General features: G+C 30.4%; 1 protein-coding gene across 5 annotated transcripts in view; it reads left to right on the top strand.

Annotated features, from left to right (window-relative positions):
• Nucleotides 1–21,055, top strand: part of LOC127703084 (dixin-like) — a 40,110-nt gene that overhangs the window by 7,566 nt on the left and 11,489 nt on the right. For all 5 annotated transcript variants that reach the window (XR_007982661.1, XM_052207498.1, XM_052207497.1 and 2 more), the window contains exons 2-8: nt 2,752–2,881; nt 6,828–6,953; nt 8,036–8,166; nt 10,598–10,695; nt 17,928–18,145; nt 19,284–19,426; nt 20,538–20,618. Coding sequence is in view for 4 of the 5 variants with exons in the window: in XM_052207498.1 (XP_052063458.1) it covers nt 2,752–2,881; nt 6,828–6,953; nt 8,036–8,166; nt 10,598–10,695; nt 17,928–18,145; nt 19,284–19,426; nt 20,538–20,618 (927 nt within the window). In the remaining variant the exon portion in view is untranslated. The remainder of the gene's footprint in view (nt 1–2,751; nt 2,882–6,827; nt 6,954–8,035; nt 8,167–10,597; nt 10,696–17,927; nt 18,146–19,283; nt 19,427–20,537; nt 20,619–21,055) is intronic.

Raw genomic sequence — 21,055 nt, 5'->3', positions numbered from 1 at the left:
GCTTTGGAAAATCTCTGAAAAGCGTGAGAAACATTATTATGAAGATATTTTCACAATTTCAACATGATTCAGAAAATATTATTAAAAAATTTAACAATATGTTTTAAGTCATATCGGTCGGCAAGTGTTTGAACATGCATTTTACTTGAATAACAACTTTCCTGTTTGAGTTTTAAACGAGTAAACAAGGGTATTTAAAGTGTTCTTAGTTTAATTTTATTAGTACTATATTTTCTAGATTGACATCAGTTTTTTTTGTAATTTTCACTTTAGAAAACAGACAGACAAGAGATAACCCTCTAACCTAAAGGACTTTTTAATGGATTGGGAATAGAACCCTACATTCATGACATTCATGACATTATATTATAATACAATACTCTGATATTTAAATGGAGTCTTAAAATTTGAACAATGTCTTTATTCCTATGTAGGGTCAATCTGGCCTGCCATTAGCTTTGAAAGTAAATCTGGCTGTTATGTTTGTTTAGAAAATAGAGCTGTTTGTCCTCTTTTGTCATTGATAAAAGTATTTAAGTCCTTTAACAAAAATCCTATTAATGCTTGTTATGTTTCGTTAAACATAGTAAATATCAAAAGAAAGGCTCCAAAGATTTTATGTTATATTTTTCAAGGTAGTTTAATCGGAAATAATTAGATTAAATCAAGTCAATGTTTATAGATTTCATTTCTAGGGCATATGTCCACAATTAAAATTGTTCATACATTTTTTTATCAAACAAAGTTTAAAACTTTTATGTACGTGTAAATGTACATGTATATACAGTTTGATTGTTTTCCTAGGCATAAATTACATACCAGAAGTATGTTTGAACAATTCATTAATGTAATGAAGTACTTCAAAGTCACATTGTTTAGTAGATTTATGAAGAAATCAATAACTAGATGAGTTAATGAAAAATCATAGCTATTACATTGTATTGGATTCTATTGAACAATTGACAACCCAGAAATGACTCAATTTATTCATGTTATTGGTTCTTTATTTCTTTTATATCTATGTACACACATGTACACTGCTTTTACATAATTTATTGACAAGAAATGTATAGGAGTTGCCTGTCTTTTCATTGCAAATTTAAATGATATTTTGTCAAATTAATTTTGAAACAGATACATGTAACAACAAAATTGATTTCAAAATTAAACAACATACTCTTCTGAGCTTATTCAAATGTATATACATTGTACCAATACACATGTATTTCTGTCAGAATGTATGTTGTAAGCCTTTAAAAGGGTGTTTCCTCTGGAGCAATATCCTGAACTTAATAAAAAACAAAAAATGGCATTAGATTTTTCCAATCACATGAATATTTCCCAACTGAAGTTTATCTCAAATAAGTCTTCAGATTACATTGTTGTACATCTAAATTATGATCAGTTATGTCTGCCTTCTTTTTTGTAGTACATGCACATGAACATGTACATTTCTACAAATATTTATAGTGTCTCAATCATCTCTATCCTTCAAGACACTTTTTTTTTATGACTTATTTATTCAAGGAAAGGGATTTAATAGACTGTATTCTAAATCTTGTGTATTAATCCTATTTATCATGTTTATAGAGCTTCCCAATTTTCCTAAAATTTTGTTATATTTTACGGATCATGCTGATATTGACCATGACGAGAAGATGTAAATCAACCAAACAGCAGTGATTTTACTTTGAGCAACTCCCCTCAAATTGTTCCAAAATCAAATTACAATGTATGTACATGTAACAAAAATTTAAAGCATATTATGTAGTCTGCAGTTGAAAGCACATACATCATGTACATTGTTGGTGAGGTGTAGAAAGCCCTGATCCATGGATATGACCAATGGTCTTGTACAAATGTATATGCTACTTATTATTGCAGATCATTGTTAAAGACAAGCTTATGATTAAATTGGCTTTTGTATTACTATCTACCATTTTTTACATTGTGTAACTATTACTTTAAAGTAGGGGTTGTGAGATTTTGTATGTCAATATCTGAAATGATAGTAAATGCAGAAGTTTGTGCACGCATTTATTTTTAGCAATTGTTGAGAAATGAACACAAATGCGAGATTCATTATTGCAATTTCAGGAAATATTGCATACGAACAATATGCTATCAAAATTAAAGGGGCATTAGCTACGAGATATAAAAAAAAATAAAAAAATGATTTTTTTTGTTCAATCTTTTATTAAACTGAATAGTGAAATAATAGTTTTCTTTTAGCAGCCAGTTTGGTTCAATTTGGTCAAAATAAGCCAAAAATTATTCTTATACAGGTAAATACGATGATTAACATATACATGTATTTGTAACTGATATGAATTCAAACAGACCTAGAAAAATCTTTTTATAACTGGGATATACGTTTTAGTATGTTATAAATCAAATATGAGAATTTGAGTCAAATCGGTGAACATGAATTTGACAGCTAATGCCCCTTTAACATGTTTAAGCATGCAAGTTTTTTATTTTTGTGACACCTATCCTGTCATAATTTTGGCAATAGTAAAAACATTGCATATTAAAATTTATGAATTTAATGTAAGCAAACCTTTTAAGTGAAATGCATATAAATTTATACAGACATTTCATTTATTCAATGCTTGTTGTTCAAGTGTTCTATAATTTGTCTAATGAATACATTAACCCACTTATTTATTTCACTGCAAATTTATGATAGTAAATCCTTATAGACAACAGCCGTATTTTATAGGAAATAAATATATTACTTTTTATTTACAGCAACAACTACAAGCATATGTTGCTTGGGTAAACTCTCAGCTGAAAAAGAAGCCTGGTGTTCGCCTGATTGAAGATCTACGCAATGATATGAAAGACGGAGTAGCTATGATAGAGCTTATTGAAATAGTTGGTAAGCATTTACTCTACTTCATATGCAAAGTGTACATGTACATGTAGTAGAGATTGAATATTTTGAATTGTTTTGCTCTTTGCAACTAGCATAAAGTGATTTACCCACATTTTATTGTAATTATCACCTTTTCAAAATTAGGTAATGCCTAAACTAAGGATTTGTATTTTCTCTGAAAAATTTGACTGAAGAAGTTAATCTGATTGATCATAAAAGGTGTAAACTAAAAGTCAGTGACTAAGTGACACTATGCTCTAAAAACGGAAAAGTTATCCATGTAATATTTTTTATCAAATTATCTAGTTGCACATGATATAATGGATGCGTTGTTTTTTTAATACTTTAAGCTATAGATCAAAGGCTAGACCATTGTTATTATAAATTGCTTTCCTTCAGTGTTATGCTTAAAGGTGGAAAAGAAATTTAATAGGTCTACCTCTTTTATTTTTTTGAAAACAACGTTCAAACCTATGATTGCATTGGATAAAAACCGCAATTTTTATACATGTGCATGCAAAACAAATTTCTTGTTAGAGGGGGCTAAATACAGCACAAACAACATTTTCCAAAAGACCAAAAAAGTGAAAAGGTATATTTAAACAAAACGCATTTGACTAACAGGTCGAACAACAAATGTTCTTAAACCCTGCTGACTGCCATTGGCTATTGCCAAATAAAAGGATCACCGATGTAATAAATGGATCTTAATTAAATATATATATATATATAGAATAATGAAAAAAGTGAGGGGGAATTTCTAATGCTAAGTTCACACGTAATTCGAATTAGATTAGCATTAACTAATTCAAATTAGTTTAATTCGCATTCGAAACATTTTACGTCCAAACGTAAATTCTAATTCGAATTTCAATGCGTGTCAAAATTGCTTTACTGTCCAAACGACGTTAACTTTTAATTTGTATTAACAAAAACTCATTTCTAATGCGAATTTGATAATGCGATTTAGCCAATTCGAATCAATTCGAATTAAAAAAGAAGAGTGTGTGAACGCGATTAGCGAATTCGATTCGCATTCGATTTGAATTCAATTCGAATTAAATGTACGTGTGAACTACGCATTATATATACATTTGCTATAAATTCTGCATGTTTTATTCTAAAGACTGTTTTCTCGAGGGTGTGTTTACAGATGAAAAACATCAATATTTTTGTATGTACAGCTTGGTCATTTATCAGCAACATACAATATTTTTCATTGGTAAATGATTTTAACAAATCAATCCTTATGTGGTTAAATCTGCCTGTGCATAAGATAATTGTTTTTTATTGTAATTTTACTTGACATGAACAAAATTCAATTATTTCTTGTGTTAGTACGTAGTGTTACAATTTTAATCTGGAAAAAATGGATCCTTTCTGTCAACCAAAACTACAAATATTTGAGAGAACACAGACATCAAGATCTCATGGCTACTTGATATATGGTACCAAGCTTCATGTGGTTAGGTTATACATTGTGAATTGTTTTCAGTTCATGATTATGTTTAGTTCCTGTTTGCCAAAAGTTTAAAATGGCCTGCACATACATTAGAATTGGTCACATTTTTCTCAGGAGCTACAGTTCATATTATCTTGATATATGGCATCAAGAAAGGGGGGTTGAGGCTTGACATTGGTTAATGTAAGCGACATACTTCCGAGTGGCCAGACAGAGAAAAGAAAGACTTCCACTGGTATTGCTGGTCATGTCATGTGCATGCCATACCATATGACTCATTTTCCTTTTCCTCCATGCTGTTCTTCCTGTTTCCTGAACATTTATATCTTTGAAAAATCATAGAGAAAATATAGGAAATGTTTATTAATGAATTACATTAGCATAGGTTAAGTACTTGAACAGGAAATCAGAAAAAAAATTCATCAATTGATCAACCAACAATAAAGAAAAAGATATGTTTATGCACAAAATGTATGATTTCATGTGCTTGCATAAGGATAAGTTTCATAGTTTACTCAAAGACCTAGAACTATCATGATTATTTAATATAGGTTTTATGTTCTGTCTGTTTCTGTAAGTCCTGCTGTTATATAGATTCTTGATTCTGGAACCTTTAAATCTTTGGACCACTATAGCTAACTGTATTTATGCATTTGCACCAATGCCAATAGAGAAATAGCTAGTCAACTTCTATACATTTGCACCAATGCCAATAGAGCAATAGCTAGTCCACTTCTATACATTTGCACCAATGCCATTAAAGAAATAGCTAGTCCACTTCTATACAGTTGCTCCTAGGGCAATAGAGAAATAGCTAGTCCACTTCTATACATTTGCACCAATGCCAATAGGATAGGATAATAGCTAGTCCACTTCTATACATTTGCACCAATGCCAATAGAGAAATAGCTAGTCCACTTCTATACATTTGCACCAATGCCAATAGAGAAATAGCTAGTCAACTTCTATACATTTGCACCAATGCCAATAGAGAAATAGCTAGTCCACTTCTATACAGTTTCTCCTAGGGCAATAGAGAAATAGCTAGTCCACTTCTATACATTTGCACCAATGCCAATAGAGAAATAGCTAGTCAACTTCTATACATTTGAACCAATGCCAATAGAGAAATAGCTAGTCCACTTCTATACAGTTGCTCCCAGGGCAATAGAGAAATAGCTAGTCCACTTCTATACATTTGCACTAATGCCAATAGAGAAATAGCTAGTCCACTTCTATACATTTGCACCAATGCCAATAGAGAAATAACTAGTCCACTTCTATACAGTTGCTCCTAGGGCAATAGAGAAATAGCTAGTCCACTTCTATACAGTTGCTCCTAGGGCAATAGAGAAATAGCTAGTCCACTTCTATACATTTGCACCAATGCCAATAGAGAAATAGCTAGTCCACTTCTATACATTTGCACCAATGCCAATAGAGAAATAGCTAGTCCACTTCTATACAGTTGCTCCTAGGGCAATAGAGAAATAGCTAGTCCACTTCTATACATTTGCACCAATGCCAATAGAGAAATAGCTAGTCAACTTCTATACATTTGCACCAATGCCAATAGAGAAATAGCTAGTCCACTTCTATACAGTTGCTCCTAGGGCAATAGAGAAATAGCTAGTCCACTTCTATACATTTGCACCAATGCCAATAGAGAAATAGCTAGTCAACTTCTATACATTTGCACCAATGCCAATAGAGAAATAGCTAGTCCACTTCTATACAGTTGCTCCCAGGGCAATAGAGAAATAGCTAGTCCACTTCTATACATTTGCACCAAGGCCAATAGGATAGGATAATAGCTAGTCTACTTCTATACATTTGAAACAAGGCTAATAGAGAAACAGCTAGTCAACTTTTATACAGATTCCACCACTGCATCAAGTGTGTTACGATATTTCTCCACGCGAGACAGTTAAATTTAAAAATTTAAAACACGAGGCTTGCTGAGCTTTTTAAATATTTAAAATTTAACTGTTGAGAGTGGATTAATATCATAATACATGAGATATAGGGGTGGAATCTGTTTCTTGAATGATTTTAAGACAATATCTAAACAAGTTTATCCTTCCTTTTCAAAGATTTGCAGAAAGTTGTGTGCTTTATATGTGACATCATCAGTCATAGTTGCCTTTTTTTATGATGTCACAATAGGAAATTCAGAAGAAATCAAGAAAATTTGAAGTCATAATTGAAATTTCGACCAATCATTTGCCAAGAACAAAGTTTTCTCTAGAGAGGAGAAAAATTGTTCTCAGTCTGAATGAGACATGTGAAAATAGCATGAAAATAAGAGAAACTGCTTGTCAACTTCTATACATTTGCAACAAGACTAATACAGAAACAGCTTGTCAAATTCATTGATAAATTTAGAAATTATTAAGAAGTTGATTAGGTTATAACTCATCTTAGATTGATTTGTCTATTCTATGTTTAATGTAACAACCATTCTGTATTTTGTGACTGCTATTTCAGGAGGAGAACACATGAGTGGTGTCCATCTTTGTCCATCTACCTATGGTGAAATGAGAGAGAACATTGAGAGAATTCTACATTACATGACTACTAACAGAATTAGAATGCATCACACTAATCCAAAAGGTAACGCTACAGAAAACTGGATTATGTAACTACTGTAAATTCAGCAATTTTTACTTGCATTTATTATTGCAAATTCAGGAAATGCTGCATACAAATAACACTATGAAAATTTAATACAAGCTTTAAATTTTTGGGAAACCTATTCGATTACAATTTTCAAAATAATAAAAATGTCACAAAAATTTCTGAAATTACAGTATGTCAAATGCAGTTGAAGTGTGATTTCTGAAATTATTATTTAATGGAACAAGATTTTTCAACATTCAAATAGGAGTTATGTGTAGCATTTTACCATCATTTTAAATCTTTTTATTCCCATCCCTGTTCATTACTTGTTCATTTCCCTGATTACGTAGCAGTTTATGCAAATTACTAAGTACTTTCCTTTCCACAATTTCCTGAAAGAAATATGCACAATTCTGTGAGGTTTTAACTATGGTACAATAAAATGTATTTTTAAAATTAAAGCGTTTTTTAATGTTTATTAGACATGTTAGATTGTTAAGAATAACATAATTAATAAAAGATAATCTTCTTAAACTTCTTTAGGTCGCTAAATTAAAATTCTTATATTAGGAACTAATTGATCCACCTAGTAAAATTACCCCAGTTACTTATACTAGAGAGTATGATTATTTTATGCCAAAAATATTTTATAGAAAATGAGGCTACAGTATATATGAAATAGTCCTGTGAATGACTCACAAGTAAAATTAAAATTTGAAAATCTCTTGCAAATCTTGTGCAATTTAAATCGACAGAAAGCAGAGTTGAGTATTCAAAATGTAGAAGAAATGTATGTATTGTGGTACATTAACAGTGTCAAATTGGAAATAACAAATTAAAATCCATTATAGTGTTTTAAGAGCACTGGTCAGGTCTGAATTAATTAGCTAATTCAATCTACTGTGTATTGGACAATGTAAAATGATAACGGTAATGTTTTACAGCTATGATTTCAAGGTTTCCTGAAAAAGGAAAATTATCTCAAGACTACTAGCAGTAGAAACAGATAAGTCACCATACTGTGTTGTAATATATATACTAATGATAACATTTTTTTGTCATTAAATCTTTTTCAGACATTGTTGATGGCAATCTGAAGTCTATTATGAGATTGATACTAGCACTAGCTGCTCATTTCAAACCACAAAGTGTCAAACATTCCACACAATCCAACAGTAAGAGATCTAGTGTTACTGGTATAGCTCAGGTAAGGATATCAGGTCTTGTTACCTTTCATGTCTTATTCTCTGCCTGCCTTAGAATGTGGGAGATGCAAATAGTTTTGCCTTGCTTTTTCATACGTCAGTTTGTGTAGTTCTATATTCAATTATATTTCTCAAAACCAGTTGTGATACACCTATATATATGTGTGTCCATAATTATAAAAAGAAGGAGATGTGATGTGGCACGATTGCCAATGAGACAGCCCTTAATCTTGATTAGATACAATGTCACGTCCTTAGACATTACTACATTGTGCATGTGTCAAGGTTTATAACTTGCTTACAACTTGGGAACCCCTCTTACAATTTCTGTGACCAACTTAGCTGGTTCTTCCGCGAATTGAATCTTGGTGATGATATCCAGAGGTAGAAGGTTCCAATCTTTAATTGTATTTAGTAGGAAGCTGGATTTCAAAGTGTCCCTCTTGGCTGGGATTCTGAAGAAATGCTGACTATGCATGTTCTTTGTTGTTCTTTGTGGTTGTTGAAGATTTTCTGTTTGTAGTTTGACTAGATGGTGTATACCTTTGCAAAATGAAATCAGTCTGTTTTGTCTATCTTTCAGTGGTTCTAGTTTAATTTAGTTTAAGATTGAAGTCATACTACCTGGTTCGTAACTGTAGTTTAAAGATGTTATGAATCTTGCTGCTTTTTCTGGACGTTTTCTAGTTTGTCTTGTAAATATATTTGATTTGGGTCCCATACTGTGCTCTCATTTTCAAGGACAGGTCTAAATAGTCCCTTGTACACCTGCAGCTTTACCTCCATACAACATGATAACAGATTAAGTTTTAACAAAGAATGTTCTACAAGATTTGTTACATATCCACCAAAGTTAAACTGATGTTGATATAGGCAGTTATAGGTCATTATTTGGCCTTATACAGTGAGAAAAACATATACCATAATGACTTGGAGGATATTGAAAAAATGGTCATATATTCTCAACACAAAAGAAGGTTGAAAGCATAGGCTCCTTTCTAAAACTTGTAAATACTTTAAAGTATGGGACTTCAAATTGAATTATAAACTATTATTTGAAGTTTGTTGAATTATACCATGTATATATGCTGTCTTCTTGTCAATTATATATGTTTGTTATACTATGTTATGTTTATTTTGTCACAAATCATATTATAAGTTGATTTATATGACAATTATATTTCAATCAAATCCTTATTTTTGATTGGCTGACCACAATCAAGAGACATTCCAAAATTAGATTTTATTTTCCAATAAAATGCAACATTCATTTCAGTACATGCTTCCCATGACAATATCACAACATTCATTGGAAAAAAAAATTAAAACTCATAATTTCATGATTGCAGCATAAAGATGTAATTATAAATTTGACTGCTTCTTTTGGTAATTTTATAGAATCAATAAATGTTGATCTTTCTAACTTTTTATTTAGAAGCGCCTCTACGCTTTTTACAAATTGTGCTTAGGTCAAAGCTTTTACACCCAAATACAATTACAAAAAGAAGAATTCAATTCCTAAAGTTTTGAAATTAATTGAATATTTGTATTTGTCATTCAATTTGAAAATTCTTCTCCACTAATAAATTTCTGCCTAATGATTGCATTTGTTATTGATACACATGCTATAAATGTATAGTGTAATGACAGTAAAGATTTGGATTGTTGATAAAATATACTGTTTAATTTCCTGCCATTTGTTGACAGTCAGAGAAGTGGTATTAACCAATCAGTGACTCAAAACATAGGAAATTATAAAATGTTTAAACTGTTGACCCCCATGCACATATTAATGTGAATAAATCTTATAATGATGTGAGAACTTTCATGTTATATGCTTCTCACTTGATAAGTATGCTAAACATTTATTGACATCAAAGCTTGATTTTAGTGAAATTATAAAAATGTTTATCGCTTCCTGTCAGTAACAATTATGATACTAACAAGATTTGCTTATATGCTTCACTGTTCACATTGTAATTTTGCATCTAGTTAAATTCACAGTCTCTGTTTATAAAAGATTCATTTTCAAGCTCCATATGGTCTTATTTTGTTGAACATATTTACAAATTAAGGCATTACTTGTATCTCTTTCATACAATAAATTATGGAGGAAAGAAAATCAGGCCATGGGTTTTCTTGTTTGAATTGCTTCACATTTTTTCATGCCAGGGTCTTTTATAGCTGACTTTACAGAACATGTTTTGTTCATTGTTGAAGGTTGTACGGTGACCTATAGCTGCTAACATCTAGATCATTTATACTATGGATAGTCCATACCACATCTGCTTATTTTTATAAGCATCAAAGGTTTCAGAATGATGATGTCACAATTCAAACTTTTAATGTTTCAGTGAGTGTAATGGCAATAAAATAATTCTTTTATTTTCGATATTTCCTTTACATTTTATTGAGTATTGCTTTTTTTTTCAGGGAGCATCAGCAGCTTTAGCAGAAGCTAGAAGGAATGCTGCAAAAGCTGGTAATAGTTTCAGAAGAAATAGATCATCTCATAATTATAGTGACAGAAGGTAGGTAACTCTTGTTTACTTACATGTACAGTTGGTAACTGTTGAATGATAGAAATATTGTTTCTGTAAAACTCTCACTTAGCTTTTCATCTTCATTCTCTGCATAGATTATGGATTTGTTAGTAAAATGTAAATTTCTAATGGTAACTTTTTTACAAAATATTTATAAATTAAGTTTTTCTGACGGAATAAAAAATGAAAAAAATTGTTAACTTTTATCAATAGTGCAGTATTTATTTGCAATGGAGTTGAGGGTAAGCAGGTGTATAGGATGTAAAATCTCGTCTTTATCCTTTAGGCTAAAGTTGTCACATACAGAATTGAAGTGTTTTTGTACAAGTTCTTGTGACAATAATAAAAGGATTACCTGAAACTTAATCACCTTTTTTATTCTGAATTAGAAGGTGTAAGCATTGTTCCTCCCATTTGTGGTTAAAGGTACTCTGAATTTGACACATTAATTGACAAATAAATCTCTTAATGGATAACATAAAATTTTTCGAAAAATGAAAAAAAGGAAAGAAATACTTAAAATTTCAATAAAAATCCAAAAATAGTAAAAAATTGTTGAACTCTTATTTTGAGAAGTTATTGATTTGTGAGAAAGTCCTGAGGCTAAATGGCGATAATATAATACACTGGACAATAAAAAAGATAGTTTGATCCGATAAAAACTTTTAATAATATGAGTTTAAACTACCCCAGGATGTTTCATGTCGTCTCACTATAAATCATAAATTCTATATCTAACATACATTACAACAAATAACAGATCTCTGTTTGTTTATTATCTGTACCAGTATTTCTTAGGATTTATTTTCTGATAAGGTAATCTGAATGTCAAATATGATCAAGAGAATTTCTAAAATTTACAAATATAGTGAATAATGCTATTCTTTATGTTTTCTTGTGGTATGTCATGTCAAAATATATGAATAATAATTTTGACCTTAACACTAAAATTTTATAGAGAATGTGAAATAGACATTAAATAGACATGAAACAGCAAGAATGACAATTCTAACTTTTTTTTTTAATTATTCTAAAATTCACAATTTAAAAACTTAGTACATGTAATAATGTATTAATTTATTTTTTAGTATTCTCTTAAAACCCATCAGTTCTGTAGTTGAAAAGTTTTAGAAATGGCAAATAAAAAATTATTCAAGGTAGGGGGATATACAAAAAATGAAAAAAAAGAATAAAAATAAAACACATAATTGCAAAATTATGAAAAGATTTAAAAAATGCATTGATAGTAAAATTTTTATGCACTGTGGTACAATTATGATATAATGTTACAAAAAAGTACTGGTATATTGCACTGCGGAACTTAAAATAGCAGCATCTTGTTTCAAAACAAATATCTGTAATAACCTAAATTTATTATAAGTATATTGAATTATTCATTTTAATATAACTAAATGGTGTTTTTGTAAGGTGTTTTTATTTGTAAACTGTAAAACTGGACTGTTGTTTAGTGCACTGACTCTTTACTAAATGCACTGTGTCAAAATATATTCAAAAATATGATTATTACATGTATATTAACATGTCTTAAACGTACTGATAATAACTGTTATTTAGATAAAAACTGAGAATGTACCAAGTTACTCCTTCATTATGAGAATATATAATTGATTACTTAATTAGACAATTAGTTGTCATTAATACCAAACTAAAAGTGTACTGGAAATGAACTAGAGTTTTTATAAAATGGAATATATACCAATTACAATTATTCCTAATTGAATTTATAAGCATCTAGGAATTTTGAGATTTATGGTAACAATGAATTGTACCATAAAACCTAAGGAGAATAGTATTCTACATGCAAACCAGTGACACTTTTCACAAAATTCACCAAATACTTATAAGTTATGACCATTTCATTGTAACTTGTAATCAGTTTTAATCAAAAGATTTTTGTGAACATGTGAATGGAGAAAAAGATATATTTCTTGTAAGAAGCCATGCAGCTGTTGAAAATATATTTAGTCTTTTTGCAATAGTTCCTTAGAATTACTGTCTGCTTCAGTTTCTGAACACTGTACGTAGTGAAGCAATAAATTCTGTTCACTATTGCAAGTAATGATAGATCTGTTGCCTCTACACCATGAATTATTTGTAGTCTTGTCTATAAGGAGAAAAGTTAATTACCTACAATGAGCCTACAAGAATGTGATTTAATTAACAGCAATATAATAGAATATTTACAGATGAATGCTTGCAGATAGCAGTTCTCTCATAATTAATTTAGGTAGGAGGACTGATGTTTATATCTTCTCAACTGACCCATCCACCTGACCATGTCACGGACATACTCCATTAACATCATATGTACACAATGTCTTTGATATTTGATTTGAAATTAGGAACTTTATCAGACAGGAAGATGAAAAACATACTTACCATGCATATCTGTCTGGGTTTATGTTAGTAGGACAGAGTGAAAAAATTAGTAAAATAAAAGAGAGAAAAAATGTAGTGTTTAATATAATCATTAAAGGAGAAGATGTACTCTGATCACAGAGTTTGGACAGTGTATCTAAAACTACAATTTTACATCATGTTCGATCTGAAAATTTATGAAAATTGTCAATTGTTGAAGGAATGTATCAGTTCTATTAATATTGCAACAGATTGCATATAATTGACAAAATATGTAATTTTTTGTATTCTGAAAGAAAATTGGATTTTTTCTGATTTCTTAAAGAAAAATCTAATGTGTTGATTTTTAAACTTATAAAATTCATACAGTAACCATGGAACATGATATGAGACATGTGTGTCCAGAATAAGAAAAAGAAATGTATATATACAATTGTACATGTGGACTGACATTTATTTAAGCTGACCATTATGCTATGAAAATGTCTTGGTAATTAACTTCAAATCAGATTCCTTAGCTGATAGTAATGATTTAGCCAGGTGTGGGATTTATGTGTTGAATTGAATTTGTTTTGATTTCTTGATAGGCAAAGATTGACAAATGTGATTGATTCTTTTTTGTCTTCAAATGACAAACAAAATGACATTTATGTTAAGGTCAGAGTTCAAGTTTGTATACAGAGAAGGTTGATATGTACATTATATAATTTATCATGCTAATTATGGGAGTTATCAATGGTGTGATGGTTGAAAGGAAATGTGGTTTGTTGTAGCCTATACAAGGTTTGTTACAATTTAGTTTATACCAGTACATGTGCAGTTTTCTGCATTGCATCATGCCACAAGAACTCGGTAGATTGTCCAATATTACCATAAATATGTTTAATTCATACATTTGTAAATGGCAGTCTATCAAATCCATGTGTATAAATTTTGATAAATGTGCTTTGAAATGATGCAAACATAAAGAGGATAATTGTGTGTAATTTTGTCTGTCGAAGTTGCTGTCATAGTAAATGGACAAAAACTATTTTACAAGTATCAACATTTTTGGACTTCTCTTAAATCCATGTAATAGTTAGAAACACTAATTTATAGAGTTGATAAAATTTTTACATCAAGGAGGTAATCTTTAAATTCATACTCAGGACAAGAGCAGAATATGAACATGATGAATCAAACCAACAGGCTGAATTGATTTTTTTGAAGCGCTGTCAACGTATATTTGTTCAATCTACAGAAGTTACTTTGTTATAACCAATGCTATATTATCTGTTCCTGTTGGAACAAATATTCTATACCTTTTATTCTATTAGAAACAAATACTGTAATATTTCTTCCAATGGTATTCCTGAATATTTCTTCCATTTTTATCTAATATTATAAAGGAACTTCTATTTCATGACAGCAGATAATGTAACCATTTTTCCTTAAATACTGTTGATTCATTTTATTTGTATCGATAAATTTTTGTACTAACAAAAAGTTGCATTTCTGTGGATATTTGATTTAGTTGTTTTCCCAAAGTAACGAATAGAAAATTTGTACTTCGTTGAATATTTGATTTCATGGTTTAATTTCACCCACGAAATCCTTGATAATTGGTATCCCACATATAATTAATCCTCAGTAGGTGAAGTAATGACACTTATTAAGAAGAGGGATATTGCCATCTTTTTATTTCATTAATAAAATTCACATTCTTTGCTATAACCTGATCGACGATCCTGTATTATCCTGGGAAAATAAATCGCAGAATATTAATGAATCCCGAGTTGGCATATTTATATTTTGTTGTTTAATATTCGATCTACTTCTTGATCATTGATGTTGCTTTACTTAAACATGGCTCTTTCCTCTTGTTATTTGATAATTTTTCTACTTTGATGAATAAATTTTGGAGGACTTTTCTATATGATTATATGAATTAACTTTGTCAAGCAACATTTTTTTAACTTGTCCACGGGCAACAAAGACACAAAAAATTGCTTGTCCGGTCGATCAAATGTACGAGTCAGGCGAGTCGGGTATAGCATTTCCACAACCCTGGGAAGTGTGCAACTTTCATTTTTATCACTCATCCTTTTCTGAAATTTAATAAAAAAAGTTGTAAAGTAATTTTAAAACATAAACAAACCAATGAATGACACAACTAACTTCATTAAATAATTGGGTAATATGATGATGTATGTTTCATTAAAAATTGATTTCTAACTAGAAAGTTTTCCATGCAAATATTAATTGAATTAATAAGATCATTTATTTGATGTTAAAGTAAAAATCATTTTTGTGTATTTTATTTAATTGCCAATATACAATTGAAACCAGATATGGTTTGAAGATTTATTTGATTATGAAAAGTGGGAAAATATTGGAATAACAATCCAATATTTTGATGTTGTTGGGATAATTGATTTCTGAATAGGGTAACCTCATATCTAAATAGGATTAGTGTGTTGATTCTGATACATTGATAAACATTTTTATCCATTCATTCAACTTGACACCCCTTGAAAACTTTGTTGTGCTGGCTTGATCAATAGGCAGAAGAGTTCATTAAGTTAGCAGAGGGGTGAAGCATAGTTTTCATGAAAGGGAGATCTTTTGTACAGCTATTTAATGCTTGATATAGTTCCACACAGAGATCCCCTTGGCTAAAGTGTATTTATTATCTTCAACTCCCTGGAGTGGACATGATATCTTTAATCTGATTAACTGGACAAAGATGAAGGGATGCACAGTATAGACAGATACATGTGTAGAATTTGGTAAGGTGAACCACATTTACTAATTGGTTAATTGATGTGTTATTACATGTATGAGATCTTTATCACACATTTGCAATCTGTTTTGGGATGGAGAAACTTTTGGCAGAGTGGCATATCTCGTGATAATCAGGAATTTTTAGAAATTCTTTTGTGTCTATGAAATTGCATAATTAGTAAAGTTTGTGGAAGATATGAGTTGCTTTGGATTTCTGTGTTCTGGATTGTTTAATATATTCATGAAGATGAGAAGAAGAGATGAAATAGTATATTCAGACTTCGTTTTTGATCGGTATATATAAAGTGTGTTTCTGCTGATCGAATAATTGTGTATACTTGTATTATAATTGTGTATACTTAAAATGTATTGATTGTATTATTGCACCTCATACTTCAGGTAATATGAAACAATGAACCATTACATGTAAAACTTTAAACTCATTGTAGGACTTGTATAGGAGCTGATGTACTTAATGATACAATTTATACTGTAACACAGATTTGTTATTTCATTATTTGGAGTGGGAAATTTATGCTGTGGATTCATTTATTTTCGTTGGTATTAATTTTCATGGAGTGAGTAAAAATTGTGGTTTCGTAGATATTTGAATTCAGGGTTTTGAAAAAGTTTGTATACATGCCTATAGAAAATTTATACTTTGTTGAACATTTGAATCTGATGTTTCCCTTTACCCACAAAATCTACGAAAATTTGTATCCAATGAATTATTAAGAAACCACATTAGAACAATTAATACCAAGAAATGTCAACTTATTTTTCTTTCCTAGAAAATGCTTTGGTAACATATACCTTTTTCTAGTCAGATGTTAACCTCCCTAACTTATATATGCTGTGTAACGCAGCTTGAAGCCTTTTGCAATATATTAGGAAGTTTACCTTCAGTATATTATTTATGCTACATTAACTTTGATAATAGATTTACATGGAAAAGTAGACAGATCATTCAAAACAAGATAAAAGCATCCCATTGTCACAGTTACTGTGCCATTGGGGAAACATTGTTTACATTTGTGATCAGTCATGTGGAACACAATGTAAATATTAATTTTCATGTCACTGGGATGTAGGGTGGTACTTGAGTCATAGGTGTCTGAAGCAGGTAAAATATACACCTGTCAAATATTAGTAAATTTCATGTAGTTATTATAAAGTTTAACAAAATGTTTTCCCATGGGTATTTCTTGCGATTGTAAGTACACAAAAAATGTTTTAACCGTTTACAGTTATCATGTGGAAAATACTACTTGTAAATTTCTTTGTTAATCGCATTAGAATGGAATGCAATTTGAGGTACAATTGTGGATATGAATTGTTGACTTTTGACGTACATGTGGAAACAGATGTCATTATTTGCAATTTACTTGTTCAGAAATATGCTTACATTTTGGAAAATGTTCTTTCAAGTTGACAAAAGGTGGAAAAATTTTAAAGTTGTATTTAAGAAAAGGATGCTTGATTGAAAATGGAATTAAGTTTTGAAAGTACAAATCTTTCTTGTTAAAAAATGTAGTTTTGAAAAGAGTATTAAGGATTGTATTTGCTGTTTTCCTTGTCAATGAAAAGTGATTATAAATTATAACTGAAGATGTTTGATCTTTGGTTGATGTTTTGTAGCTGATAGAAGAATATTGTTTATAAATTGCATGCTTTTTATATGCACTTGCACTAAATTTGCAAGAATTACAGAAATATACATTTTCTCTCGGAAGACAGATTATTCTGTTCAGTGGTTAAATGTGGAATATACATAAAATTAAAATATTGAAGTTAGTCTGTACTGAAAAATTGGTTTATCTGGACTAAGTAAGGAAACCACAATTGTTTTGACTTAAGTAAAATAATCTTACAAATATATTGGTGATGAGATCATTCTTTAAGTATGTGAATTAAAGATTGAGATTGGCATGCTTTCAACTACATAGTTGTTAACCTGAATGGTTGGCTAGTTGTATGGACAAGATACAGTTCACTGACCAGATATCAGAGGGAGATTGACATTGAAGAAAGTCCTCTTGATGTATTTGTCTTCACAAGAATGTTTTATATCATTTCAGGCGAACATACCATGAGGGAAGTAGCTCAGAGCACTTGAGTGACTCAGATCAAAGCTTTAACTGTGATAGGACTAGAGTTTTCAGTCGTGATGATGGTGATGGGGCCAGTGCTGACAAAAGTCCACAGTCTTCTTCAAGATTTAGTCCTGGCATAACTGATACATCTAGTCCAAAAGAAAGTCGCCTCTCTAAAAGTAAATCTTCTGACCAGGTCTATGGTAAGTTTATGTCTATATATATTGCTTATATTGATGTTTAAAGTATCTTGGAGAGAATTAAATTCTGTATGTTCAAATCATAATTCATATATAAAAATAAGAAGATGTGGTGTGATTGCCAATGATACAACTCTCTAACAGAGACCAAATGACATAGAAGTTAACAACTACAGGTTACCGTACGGCCTTCAACAATGAGCAAAACCCATATCACATAGTCAGCTATAAAAGGCCCTGAAATGACAAATGTAAAACAATTCAAACGAGAAAACTGAGGGTCTGAAATATGTACAATACATATGAATATTTTTGTGAATTACTGGTATTTCTTATGATGATTTTACTGTGTACTGTTATTATTGTGAAATTTAGATAATGGTTACTTTTGCTGAAAACAGCACAATTGTATAATTTGTTTACTTATGGAAAGTTTGGAGAGGAAAGAACATGCATTTAACATTTTCTTTATAATCAGTACTATTATGTAGTTTATGTAACCATTATAAATTTAAAGAAATGTGGGGTATATGTCAATAGGACAGCAACTCCTCAATACTAGAAACAAAAAAAAACATCATTATAAAAATAAGGAGATGAGGTATGATTGCCAATGAGACAACTATCCACCAAAGTTCAAATGCAGTGGATGTAAGCAATTATAGGTAACTGTACAGCCTTCAACATCATGCTTGTTTTCAAGATATCCATATTGTGATTATAAGTTGATAAACTCCATTCTTTCAATAGAAAGAAAACTTTAAACATTGAATTTTTAAATGAAATGGAAAGGATAGCCTTTATTTGATATTGTTGGAAGAAAAAAAGGGTTCTGAACTTCACTCTACTGTTTTGTTATAGATAAATTTACCTTGTATATTACAATTTACAAGCCTTGTTAATTGCAATATATTACATTTGTATAAAAGAAATCTCCCATCATATATAAATTTATGATAAAGTTTTTCTGTATTTAAAAAAAAAGGTTTTTACTGTATGATATTAATGATATATATATGCCTTCATAATTTAAGTTGCATTCTTTATCACATTGATTGTTTGAGGTCAAAGATGGCCACCATTATGGGGGAAAAAAAATTCAAATTTGGATGCTCATAATAATTTCTCATATTTTTAATAGCCAAAGACAGTGGTACAGAGTTAGAAGACAGCGGGAGTAACACTGTAGACAGAGCTCAATACGAAGATCTGTTACAGGAGTATATGGAGCTCTCTGATGCCATGTCTAATACAAGACGAGAACTCCTAAAATTACAAGATTTGGTAAGTTGCATTATGCAGATTTTAGACAAGTGGATGTTTACCAATCAATTATATTTTATTTAATTTTAAAAGCTGTTTGTGTTTATACCTGAAAGATATCAGGATACATAAGTATTTTACATAACAGGTAGTATGATTCTTAGACTTAGCTAATGCTGTAGTATGTTACCAGTTCAAGTAAGATTTAGAAAGAAATGAAATAGAACTATTACTATTTCTGTACCACATGTATATAAAACAGTTTTTATGACCCACTTAGGGCATTATGTTTCCAGCTGTGCGTCCGTTCGTTTGTTCGTCCGTCCAGTCATCTGTCCCACTTCAGGTTAAAGTTTTTGGTCAAGGTAGTTTTTGATGAAGATGGAGTCCAATCAACTTGAAACGTAGTACACATGTTCCTTATGATATGATCTTTCTAATTTTAATGCCAAATTGGAGTTTTGACACCAATTTCATGGTCCACTGAACATAGAAAATGATAGTGCAAGTGGGGCATCCATGTACTATGGACACATTCTTGTTAAATAGATATAAAATTGATAGAAATTATGCATTTATTTAAATATAAAGATAAGTTTTATCACTGGTATAATATCATAACATAGGATAATTCATGGCTAGGTCATTTTTTATTACTCATGTTCTTTATTCCTTTTTTACATTTTAATGGTAATGAAAGATTCCTTCCATCATTTTGCAGGCATTCAAATTTCAATATGTCTCATATAAAAAAGGACACAATATATGATCTTGTGATAACTAACAATACAATAAGTAAAATACTACACTGGTTTCTGAGGGATTTCTAACTGGTAAAAGGGGAAAATTTAAGTGCAAGTTTCAGTTCAGTAAGCTTTGCAATTCAGAGAAGGACTCGATCACCAGCATAATGACAAAAGGATTATCTTGATGAGTAATAAGGGATGTTAAACTTCAGTTAGATTCTTACATTTTGAAAGAACATCAGGCTATTAAGAGTTATAGCTGGGAAATTTCGGGAATCTTCAAAGTTTTGTAATTCAGTCTACTGGTAACTAGTACTATTTATAATCATCCCTTGAAGTTCCATCCAATGTATTCTATTTTTGATTTCGTAATTTTTTTATTGTAGTTACTGTGTGGTGAACCACCAGATGGTGCTGAAGATAGTCCTAAACAGATTATTTCTGGTTCTTCTCCTGCTGAACAAATGGTACGTCCCAAACAGTTTTTATATGCCCGTTTATGGGACGTGTTATGGTATATCGTTGTCTGTCTATCCATCAACAACATGTCAGAAAATAACTGAAAAAGGCTGTAACTAATTTTCATGTAACTGGTGAATTGTTTATACATGTATCTATTGATGTAAAGCTCCCTTTGGATTTTTATAAATTTAAGATTTTACGTTTCCGATTGGGATTTTATTCATAAAAAAGGGGGGATTTTCCAGTTTTCGGACAATAACTCAAAAATGCTTGAGCAGTTATCATGGTGACTGGTTTATATTTAAAATAAGCTCCCTTTGTTTTTTTGTTTTTTTTTTATATTTCTGATTTGACATTGAGGAATTATGGAACTTTGTACATTGAAAAAGCGACATGCGTTTCATGCATTCATGGCTCAGCTCTTTATTTTCTGTTGCCAAAC

This window comes from Mytilus californianus, unplaced genomic scaffold (genome assembly GCF_021869535.1).
Source record: "Mytilus californianus isolate M0D057914Y unplaced genomic scaffold, xbMytCali1.0.p SCAF_5, whole genome shotgun sequence".
Classification (NCBI taxonomy): domain Eukaryota; kingdom Metazoa; phylum Mollusca; class Bivalvia; order Mytilida; family Mytilidae; genus Mytilus; species Mytilus californianus.
This window is presented reverse-complemented; position numbering and strand designations above follow the sequence as displayed.